Raw genomic sequence first — 12,364 nt, forward strand, 5'->3', positions numbered from 1 at the left:
GATAAGTAAAATTCTTTATAAAATATTTATTTTTAGATTTGTTTTTTTTTGTTTTGTTGTTGTTTTTTGGGTAAACTCATTGTCACCCATTTCATTTTCTTTTTTTTTTTTTTAAATACAGACCAACTTTGTAGTTTACAGGCCTAAAAGTTGCCAATTATTAACCAAACAATAGCCTGCTATTGATAAATGATTTCAAAATGACTTATTTAACTGAAAAGTATTTTTAAGCATAAACCTCCTTATACTGTCTCAAGTAAACTCACCTTGCTTCTGTATTTCTCAGTTCCTAGTTTGAACTTCACATAAGGATCACTCAGCCCATTATCATCCATGGCTACCAAGTTGGATCCTTCCACCAACACAATGTTGACCACACTGTTCCAAAGCTGCATTTTGATTTTCTTGGAGATGGTGGAAGCTGAGTCTGTTGACCTTGTAGACTTTCGAAACAACTGCAATACAAAAAAAACAAGAACTTGGCTTATTAAGTGTTAGTAACTGAAGTTTCATTATGTGCATCCAGATAAATTGAATACATTCTGTACCTTTAGGAGTAAGTCCATAGAAATAAACTGTAAAATATACTAAGGAAAAGTTTGTCAAAGAATTGTAATTATTCCCCACCAAAAAATAATACAAGTTAAAACAACATGGAACATGATTTTTGGTTGACTATTGATTTGAGAGGAATAAATCTCAATCAGAATCATGCCTCTCAATGTGGCAAACTGATGGCTTACTATTCTCTCCTCTAGAGGCAGACCAACAATGACCAGACAACCAGAAAGCCTTGCTAATGTGTTTGAGTTTGTTTAAGAAGCTTAACAGCAGTGTTTCTCAAACTGATCAAAATTCGTGTAACAACCCCCCCCCCCCCCCAAATGAAAGGAGTAAAAGAAAGTCTATTTTTGTTTAAACACAAAACAAATGTGTTCAATTTGAAGTGTATGCCTAATTATAAGTCTATATTTGAGTATTAATGAAGGAGGAAAAAAAAGACTTAATTGCCAAAGTGACCTTTCATCGTTCTGTGGATCTTTTTAGTGGAAAAAAAACCCAGGCCGGCTACAAGTTGAATTACAGAACATGTACGCCCTTCTATGCCCATAGCAGGACGAAAAGAACAATAAAGCCTTAGGCCTACACAGGATTAACATACGCACACACAAACCAGGCAAAGTATACTTTCAAACTATAGTCGAACAAAAAAGTATTAGTTGAAATATGCCAATAAATATAAGGCTGTAAAACTAACGTTTGTATTTCTTGAAGGGCTTTTCAGTGTAGTTCATTTTTCGCGTAAACATGTTTAGAATTCCATGCACATTTGATCAGATTATAGGCCCTACTATGTGAGAAAAATGCTTCTAAGAAAGTCTTTGGAGAGTTCATTGCTCTTGTCGCCTTAAAACACTCTTTTTAACTTTTGCATTATGCCCGAAAATGCGAAAGAAACAAACTCAATGTTAAGAAGCTCTGAATATTTCTTTTAAACAGCCCTAAACAAACTCAATGTTAAGAAGCTCTGAATATTTCTTTTAAACAGCCCTAAACAAACTCAATGTTAAGAAGCTCTGAATATTTCTTTTAAACAGCCCTAAACAAACTCAATGTTAAGAAGCTCTGAATATTTCTTTTAAACAGCCCTAAACAAACTCAATGTTAAGAAGCTCTGAATATTTCTTTTAAACAGCCCTAAACAAACTCAATGTTAAGAAGCTCTGAATATTTCTTTTAAACAGCCCTAAACAAACGAATGTTCAATTGTTTATGAAGTAGTAGGTTGTCAAGAAACTTTTCAATATTCTATTTTGAAGTGACTTTGTTTAAAGCAGAAGATATGAAAGAATGAATTCGACTGATGGAAAATATACTATTGCATTTAAAAAAAAAAACGAACGAAAGCCTACAGAAAGGAAGACATAGACACTCCCCCCCCCCCTCCCAAAAAAAAAAGGAAGACATGTCTACTTTTGGCCGGAAGTCTGGTAACCCTAGCTACACAACGTCATGCTGGGATGATCTTACAACTATTAAACCCGTTACAAAACGTACATGCTTTATTGCCTCGAATGTCTGTCACATTTCAGTTTAATGACTAATGACAGTATTTGAACTGCGTTGTAGACGACAGGACCTAGCTGTGGGAGATTTCTGAGCTCGAGCGCCCCAGACCCTCCTAGCTGGCAAGGGGCCACGGGGGTACGTGAGCATCATCTTTTAGTTATGGAGGCATCACTCGTAAAAAGTTTGAGAAACATTGCTGTACAGTATTGATTTTTTGCCACAAGTTTTAAATAATGCATTTATCTATTTATCACGTATTAAACTCGTACTGTACACAACAAAACATTTGGTTAGACCGTCCTACACACCAACTAATTGATTTGAAATCGGCCCGGACATTATCATATGATTCGGCCCACAACTAGATTGCATATAATATGCATATACTGATCGCATTTATGCAAACGTGGGCTTCAATAACGTATTGTATTTCTACATGTAAATAGACTAGATAGAGGCTATAGGAAACCTCAATTTAAAAAAAATCTACAGTGCAATCGCAATCTTGTAGAGTTTATTACAATATTTGGATACCATAACACTTGACAGCTAATTATTTGTGTGTTATGTCGTCTCGGAAATGTCGTCTCGATGGTCCCGGGTTTAGATCCACCGCTCTCCCTCCCCTCCCCGTGACGTTCTGTGAGATAATTGGGCTATTTTGAAGTAACAACCAAAAAAAGTCAAACAAAATAAAATAAAATTTGAAAGAAACATGAAAAGTTCTTGCAACAGAGAAATGTATCGATATTCAAGGGACAAGAAAGGTTGCTCATCAACAAACTGCTCGCTGACGTTTATGTTTGTGTCCAAAACAATGTCTTCTGAACGTCTTTATCTCCAGCCTCCAACATGAAGCTCCCAGCAAGTGTTCTTGTGTCATGATGCTTTTCAGTATATTTGTTATATGCACAAACGTGCGCAAACCTTAGTTCACAAATTACTTACGAATATTACAGCGTCATTAGGAGACATCCGAAGTTGAAGGCGTAAGTATGAGTTAAATGTTTTAAATTAGTGTAACGTGGCATAATCTCCAGGAGTAAATGGAGTTAAGAATGTTTCTGTATTAGGCTATATAAGATAAGATAAAATAAAGTTATCTTGAGATTCAGTGACGTTTTTGAATTGCTTGTGTCAAACTGGCGAGAAAGTCATCTGTTGCCAGACGATTTCAGCCATTTTTTGCTTATCATCTTTCATTTTTTTCTGTACTTTCTCCTTTCGATTTCTATTTGGTTCCATGTTTATCTGTGTAAACAGTAATTGTGATTTTTCAACTGAGAAATCCTGGGATCTTGCGACGAACCGACTAATCCAATTATATAGTGCACATTAGACGGGACAATCCATCTGGCCATCTGAGTCAATTTTGATAACAGTGGATCTACAGACTGCTGTAATTATAACTAGATCATAGCATTAAGAAATAATTCCTTTTTTTTAAGTTCAGTGCCTGTTTTAGATTCGCACGAATATGTTTGACTTCTTTAGGACAATATACAAAAAATATAGGTCTTATGTTGTTTGTTAATCTCTTACTGTTAATAGTGGATTAAAGCTCGCAGAATCACGGTATAGGAGTAGAAGCGAAATGAGCGAATCCATTATTTTGGAATATATGGCTAGTATTACACAATAAAGTATGTAAAGCTCTTTGATCAAGTTAACGTTACTTATTGACATTTAATAGGGCCCATTCGGCAGCACTAAGGGCCCATTTAGGTACCGGCCCATATAGTCACTCCGCCAATGAACACGCGCCTCCCCTGAGTTTGTCCCTTGATTCAATTTAATGGATGCCTGGTCGTGTAGAATACGCTTCGGAATGTCTTTGTAATAGTAGGCTAGTAGAGACTAACAAACACTTTTTTGTCTGTTTAAATGCTGCTTTATTCAAGTTAGATCGTCCATATATATAGGCCTAAAAGGAATTCAATTATCCCCCTTATCTGTTAATTAGCACATTCTTTCAACATGCCAGCAATGTGGGTTACTGGGTTACAATAACAGGACGGGGCTGACAAGACAATAACATTTACTATCACATCTCCCTTCTTACAAACATTGAATGATAAAACATCTATAAAACTATTTCTACATTCTAGTACAAATATTGACATCTAACATAGATAATCAATAGACATTTCCATGTAACTATTCAAAGTTATAACATTTACATTATAAAATTCTAACAAGATAATTAATAGACATTTCCATGTAACTATTCAAAGTTAAAGCATTTACATTATAAAATTCTAACATTGCTATTATGTTTACAAGTTACAGGTAACGATTTACAGTTGTGTTTAAATATTTATATAATATAACATTATAATATATAGTGTAAGAAAACATCAAAAGCCTTTTACACAATAGGCTGTATTTGAAATAATGAATGTCTAAATATCTACATTAGGAAAACGTTTTGGTGGTCTTACTGGTCTGCCATAGCGTGTAACCACTGGGGCTGGGCCGTATTGTGTTACAACAGGCGCTGTACTAGCAATCGCAGTCTCGGGTTCTGTAACTTGCGTTTCGTAGGATGTATCAGAATTGTCCCATTCAAATACATCTGGAGTTTCGTCTGGTATAGAAAATGTCTTTCTTAACATTTTTCTATTTCTTCTGTATGTTCCCCCTTCAGGTGTCTGTACAAAATACGATCTTGGCGTTGAAGCTTCTGAGATGACAGTGGCTGGCTTCCATTGACTTCCAGGATACTTTTGCATAAAGACCTTGTTTCCAGGATGAAACTGTTGTCTTTCAGTGCGTCTAGCCGTTCTGTCATAATATTTTCTTTGACCATTTTTTCTCTTTCTCCATACATCTGCCATTTCTTTCTGGTCTGGAACTTGTGGTTTGAGATAAGTATTTGTTGTTGGAAAATTAGTTCTCAAACGTCTGCCCATGAGCAGCCTTGCTGGTGAAGGTCCATCCGGACTTGGGGCATTTCTGAACTGTAGCATGGCTAAATATGGGTCTTGACCAGATGTTTTAGCTTTATTCATAATTTTCTTTACTGTCTGTATTGCTCGTTCAGCCATCCCATTGGACTGTGGAAATCTGGGACTCGAAGTAATATGTTGAAAACCCCAGTTTTTAGAGAATTTGAGAAACTCTTCGCAACTGAACTGAGGTCCATTATCAGTAATTACTTCCTTGGGGATGCCATGACGAGCAAATTGTGACTTCATATAAGCAATCACGTCTGAAGCTTTAAGTGTTGGAATGAGATTAATCTCAAAGAATCTACTGTAGTAGTCAACAAGAAGTAAATAGTTCTTACCAAAATGCTCAAAAAGGTCAGCTCCAATCTTTTCCCAGGGAAGTTGAGGTATATCATGTGGTAACATTGGCTCCTTCTGCTGGGAATTCTGGTGTTCATTGCATACTGCACAACTAGATACCATGTCTATAATTTCTTTTGACATTCCAGGCCAGAAGAACACCTCCTTGGCTGTACCCAGACATCTATCACGTCCAAGGTGACCTTGATGGAGTCTTTGCAACATTTCTTTTTGTAATGCTTTTGGTACTATTATTCTTTCTCCTTTTAAAAGTAGACCATTGCTTTCACTAAGCTCTTCTTTAAATCCATAATAAGCTCGTATTTCTTGAGGAATTTCATTTCTTGTGCTTGGCCATCCTATCAAAATTTGATCTTTTAACAGTCTTAGAATGGCATCGTTAGCAGTTTCGTGTTGAAAATTTTTCAGATTTTCATCTGACACAGGCAGGCTATCTACAATAAGATGAACTTGTGCGTCCCAGTCATCACTTGATGGATGTTTCACTGGCAGCGATGCTCGTGAAAGTGTATCTGAAATAGACATTTCTTTTCCTGGCTTATATTTCAGCAGGATTTCATACTTCATTAGACGAAGAAGCATTCTCTGAAGTCTTGGTGGTGTGGATGACAAAGGCTTTTTGATGATCACTTCTAATGGTTTGTGATCTGTTTCAACTGTTATTTGACGCCCATACACATAATAATGGAAATGTTCAACTCCAAACACTATTGCAAGCATTTCTTTTTCTATTTGTGCATAACGTTTTTCACAGTCTGTAAGAGATCTTGATGCGTAAGCCACTGGCCTCTCATTTTGAATTAACACAGCTCCAAGTCCCTCTTGCGAAGCATCTACTGACAACTTGACTGGTTGTGAAACATCATAAAAAGCTAGAACAGGGGCAGTTGTGATCATACTTTTCAAGTAATCAACGGCATTCTGATGTTGTTCCAACCACATCCATTCATTATCTTGTTTAAGTAGCTCCCTCAAAGGGGCAGTAACATCAGACAGATTTAGTATGAATTTGCCAAGATAATTTATCATGCCCAGAAATCTTTCTAGTTCTTTGCGGTTTGAAGGGCATGGCATAGAGTGTATTGCTTCAATCTTGGAATTGTCAGGCTTGATTCCACTATCTGTAATGACGTGTCCGACAAATTTTACTTCTTTTACTCTAAGGCTGCATTTTGATAGTTTCAATTTAATCCCTTCTTTTCTTGCTATGGCAAGGACTTTCTGAAGTTTCTCGTCATGTTCTTTTGTATTTCTACCAGCTATCAATATTTCGTCCATGTAGGTTTCAACACCTTGAATATTTTCGAAAATTTGGTGAAATCGTTTTGCAAATACTTCCGCAGAAGAGTTTAGTCCAAAGGGTAGTCGTAAAAACTTATATCGACCAAACGGTGTGTTGAACGTTGTCAGATCTGTACAGTTCTTATCTAGTTTGATTTGCCAAAAGGCACTGGTTGAATCTAGTACAGTAAACACCTGGCTGCCACTTAGCCGGCTGGCTATTTCTTCAATGGTAGGTAACTGGTAGTGCTCTCTCTGAATGGCTGTGTTAAGGTCTCTAGGATCTAGACAAATTCTTAAACCACCTCCTTTCTTTTCGACAAGAACTAGTGAGTTGACCCATGCGGTGGGACGATCAACTTTTTCGATGACACCCTCGTCTTCCATTCGTCTCAGCTCTTTTTTCAATTCTTCTCGAAGTGCCGCTGGAACCTTTCTTGCTGCATGTACCACTGGTCGTATGTTTGGATCAACTTTGATTGTATACTCTTCTTTCAAGCATCCAAGGCCAGTATAAACATCAGCATAGTTGTTTAATGTTTCATCGTCTAAAAAATCTACTCTCTGAATAAGGTTCATCTGCTGGCAACCTGGTAGACCCAAAATTGGTTTGGAGTGTGTATCTACTACTTGAAACTCTATCCATGCAGTTTTTTCTTTTACTGAACATTTAATGTGTGTTTTGCCAACAACCTTTAAATGTTCACCACTGTATGTAGTAAGTCTTGATGATGACTTCTGGAGTTTCTTTCTTCTAAGTTGATGAAAAATCCTATAAGGAAGAATGTTGACTTGTGCTCCTGTATCCAATGTAAATGTTACATGTTTGTTTTCTAGAGTGATAACTGTATTCCACTCATTACATTGGTTCTGTGAACCTATACTGCCAATTATAGACGTTTCAGTCTTGGTATCATCTGTAGCTTCAGTCTTGTAATTGATGAATTGGATGTTATTTGATCTGCATACATTAGAAAAATGGTTCATTTTGTGACATTTGTGACATATTTTACCGTAAGCTGGACACTGCTTTGGTAAATGTTGTCTGCCACAATTACTGCAGTTCAAGGTTGATTTCGTTCTACTAAAGTTCTTTGTAGCTGAAGAAATCGCTTGAACGTCACATTCTTCTTTCATGACTTTGAGTTGCCATTCAGTTGATTCCGCTGCTCGGCAAATGTGTTCAGCCTTTATAATGTTTAGATCAGGTTCTCTTAAAAGTCTTGCTCTTGTGCTGTCATTTTTTATACCGCCTACTATTTGATCTTTAATTAGTGAATCTTTTAGTGATTCAAATTCACAAGACCTTGCCTTGAGTTTGAGGTCGGTCAAAAAGCTGTCAAAGGTTTCTCCTTCATTTTGGCTTCTCTTGAAAAAAATATGCCTTTCAATCGTTACATTCTTCCTGGGAAGGCAGTATTTTTCAAACTTGTTTAAAATGCAATTCAGTGTATGAAAAGACTTGCTGATTTCACAGTCTTCACACTCATCGTCCGTCCACTGGAATGTATTGTAGACTTGAACTGCTTCGTGGCCAATTACATGTAGCAACGTCATGGACTGTACTTCTTTACTTTTAGTATCAAGTCCACTTGCTATTGTGTAAATTTGAAACGACTGTTTAAAACTTCTCCAGTTTTCTGCAACATTTCCATTAAATTCCAGCGGTTGTGGCGGGTGGAGTCGGTCCATCTGACACCATGTAATAGTAGGCTAGTAGAGACTAACAAACACTTTTTTGTCTGTTTAAATGCTGCTTTATTCAAGTTAGATCGTCCATATATATAGGCCTAAAAGGAATTCAATTATCCCCCTTATCTGTTAATTAGCACATTCTTTCAACATGCCAGCAATGTGGGTTACTGGGTTACAATAACAGGACGGGGCTGACAAGACAATAACATTTACTATCACAGTCTTCACGACGATCCTGGGTTTGAAAACTGCCAGCTCCCCCCCCCCCCCCTTTTTGCTATTGTACTGAGATTCGGGATAGTACGTAATGATCTTGAATATTTCTGAACCAATGTTTCCAAACGGTCAAGTCAAACGTCAATGGAATTTAATCAAAACTATTTTGTGTCAGGGAATTTAGGGGCTGAGTGACATAATATACTGTCATAAACAGAATGGTTCTAATAATTTACTTTAAATAATCTTTTCATTGTAATTACTATGATTATTTTCATGTTAACAAGTTTCCATTCTAAGGCAGTAGGCAGAAAACAAGGGCTAAGACTTGTATCTTCACAATACTGAACAGTTTTATCTCCCATTACTCACAACGTGGAGCAGAAGCTCCTTTTTTTTTTTAATCCATCCTTTTATATGTCGCGAGATATTGATTTTAACAGTCTTTGGCGAGATGACCCAGATTTAATTTAAAAGGCAAGAGGAGGGAGGGAGAAAGAGATAGGGAGGGAGGAGAGAGAGAGAGAGAGAGAGAGAGAGGTGACGAGCAAGATGCCCAGGGACTTCCCTAACAGCTTCTCCGTCCTATTTCACTACATCATTTCTTTCCCACAGCCCAGAACTATGGACATATCCCTGTCTCGTTACTCGTAAGTTTTCCCTCATCCTTGTCTCTTGTGCACATACTCTATGGTCAAGTCAATACCAATAGTTCGACCTGAGACTCTTACACATTGAAACACGCGTCCTGTACAAATAATTCAAGTCTGTAACAGACTTCGATTTAATTATTTACCCACGTGACTGTCCAGGTGTACGTTTACATTTCAACAGCACGCGCTGAGCTCTTTAATAAATGACGCCAACTAATAGTGCGCAGATAGAACGAGTCCGCTTTCATTTAGCCGCGTCCATAGTTATTGGAGCAGAAACAAAAAAGGTTATTGTGGCAACACTGCAACGTAACAAGACTGAAAATAAACTGCATGAAGTCTAAGACTTGTATACAAATCTCAGTGACCTACTTCTAAATAGAAGGAAGCTGAATGAAAAGTGTAGCAGAAAATTCGTTGTGCATTAAATTATAGATAATGCCGTGGCTTTGTTCTAGTCCATTTAGTGTCTTTGGAGAGGAAGTAAAGAAATGGGCGGATCCTTGCCAATGCTGTGGAGGGTGGGGGGGGGGGGGTGCACTTCGAACATTTTAATTGGATAGTTTTTTTGTCCTCATTTCTGACATTTGAAACCCATCCAATGTCCTGGCACAAAGTAAAGGCTCAAATGATGGTATTGCAACAGATTTCGAAAATATATAAAATTATTTTTAAAAAGCTTGCACGTGTTCGTGGCACTCAGATGCTTGAAAAGACAACACTTACTCCCCCCCCCCAATAAAAAAAATGACATTTAATAAAGAAGTACGATGCTGCTTAACATTTTAAAAAAATGTCAGTTCCATTTCGATGTAGATCTCTGGATGTAGGCCTACATAGGCCTACTTGACTGTGGACGAGTCTGAAGTAGCAAATGTCCACATTAACAATGAGTAACAACAAAAATGTCCACATCAACAATGCAAGAGAAATGTCCACATTAACAATGAGTAACAAGAAAAATGTCCACATCAACAATGAGTAACAAGAAAAATGTCCACATCAACAATGAGTAACAAGAAAAATGTCCACATCAACAATGAGTAACAACAAGTCCAAACACAAAGCCGAGCGCTACTTTTGTTGGATAAGTTTCGAACGTTCCTCCAGAACTGAAGACTATTACTATTATTATAGAGTTCAAATCTCCAACAGGACCGCAGGACACTCTCAGGGGTTAAAATTGGAACCGTAGTGACAGTCCTAAGCGCAAATCACACGGCCAGGTAGTCATATTTTTTTTCCAAGAAAAGAAAGAAGGTCGAATAAGTTTGAGGATGATGGTTACTTTCTATCACAAGACCAGCTGTTATATATATAGAGAAAGCATGTGATTCAGATATATATGTGTAGAATTGATTTTGTTCATTCATTCCAGTTCTTATCTTATACAATATAGAGGTTACTTTAAAAAAAGATGATTACGTCCTACGCTTGTCCCTAGGCTAATCTGTCTTTCATGTTAATCAATGACTTACACTCTACCAAGTCGTTGGTTTTCCTGGCTGATTCAGGCAACCTATTCCATGCTCTAATAGAAAAGAAGGAGTAGGCCCTATTTTTAGGCCTACACATGTGGCGTAGGATACGAACTAAGAAATATGCTTTCTCCAGAAACCAATGTCCGATGACTGACCATTAGAAAATGAAATTACCAAGTAACAGATGTACATTATATTCGGTAGATGTAGTAATTTGAAGTTGTGTGACCGTATCATTTTTAAACATGGATTATGAATAACTGCGTCCTATATCTGCTTGAAGGATTATAGGTTATCATTTATTAGCAATACTTACATTTCAATTTAATAAAAAAAAAAATTAATTTCGCCCCTCGTTAATCTTTTAAGTGTACTTTAAGTCTAGCTATTAAATGGAGCAAAGCAAAATGATATGATACTGCGAGAATTAAACAAAACTAATACAATTTTACATTTCAAGCAATGGTAATACAACTGCAGCGTAAATGCAATATAGGCCTATAGAAAGACACACAACCAGGCATGGTCAAGAGCATCAATGGGGAATATTTAGAATCGATTTTTATTGTTTTACATTTTTTTTTTTTTTTTTTTTTTTTTTACAAATTCTCCACTTTCAATTTAATTTTTTTTATAAAAAATGGTTTAAATATAAGCCCCAGACCCCGCCCAAGTCGACAATTTATTAAAGATTTTCTCAATAAATGTTAATCTATTTATAGTTTTATAAACTATTTCAAAATTGTAAAAGAAGTTATATATAATTGTTATTTATGAAAATAATTATACATCACATAAAAGACAGTTACTAAAATTGTAAGAAAATGAAAGCGGTGTTCAGTTAAATAGTTATCTGTTAAACTTATCATCTATCAAATGCCCCGCAAGTGAAACTGTAACAGTGCTATAAGCAAGGACATGAGACTGCACTAATTAAATACTCTCAGTGTATATTGAAGGTCTATGAACACAATTTAGACCTAGTCTATGTACAATGTAGACATAAAATTGCTACTCAATAAGAAATTTTTAGCCTTTTCATATATTGTCATCATATAAACGTTTCCACAGGTAGGCTATGCCATTTATAAATCTCAAGTGACTAAATCTCAGGCTCCCCAAGGTAACAGTAAGAAATAAAGTCAACCAGACATAGCCATTTGAAAGTTAGGAATCTAATTGAACTAGATCTAAACTCAGTCTAGCCAACTACAAATTGATCAACACAAACATGGGTTAAATATGTGATTACAGTTTTGCAAAAAGCAGACAGTTTGACAGACAAAAACGTGTTACAAGGGCAGCATTGTTACTGTAATAGAATTCATGGCATTCACATGATAACATCAATGATTCACCATTATTTAGTAACATTAGGGCATATTAAAGTTGAATAAAGGCAGTCTTACGTTATGCTTACATCTATGTATCTATAATAGTTCATTTGAGATTTAAACTTAACTTAGTTATTTTTTAAAAGTTATTTGGAGAATAGGTTCAATGATCTAATTGCATTTTAAAACAAGCAAATAAAACCAAATAATTAATTAAATAGTAACCTTTTTTAAAAAATCAAATAATAAATGTTTTAATTTTTCATTAGAAGATAAAGTCTTGCTTACAAGGGCTGAATTGTTAACACACTACTATCATACTA

The 12,364-nt window shown here is 36.1% G+C and overlaps 1 protein-coding gene across 11 annotated transcripts in view; it reads right to left on the minus strand.

Moving 5' to 3' along the window:
- The window catches only part of LOC106073239 (multiple C2 and transmembrane domain-containing protein 1-like), a 163,277-nt gene that overhangs the window by 15,531 nt on the left and 135,382 nt on the right, over positions 1-12,364 (minus strand). For all 11 annotated transcript variants that reach the window (XM_056026658.1, XM_056026682.1, XM_056026655.1 and 8 more), the window contains one exon: positions 267-455. In XM_056026658.1, coding sequence (XP_055882633.1) covers positions 267-455 — 189 coding nt within the window. The remainder of the gene's footprint in view (positions 1-266; positions 456-12,364) is intronic.

Source organism: Biomphalaria glabrata, chromosome 1, assembly GCF_947242115.1.
Source record: "Biomphalaria glabrata chromosome 1, xgBioGlab47.1, whole genome shotgun sequence".
Lineage (NCBI taxonomy): Eukaryota > Metazoa > Mollusca > Gastropoda > Planorbidae > Biomphalaria > Biomphalaria glabrata.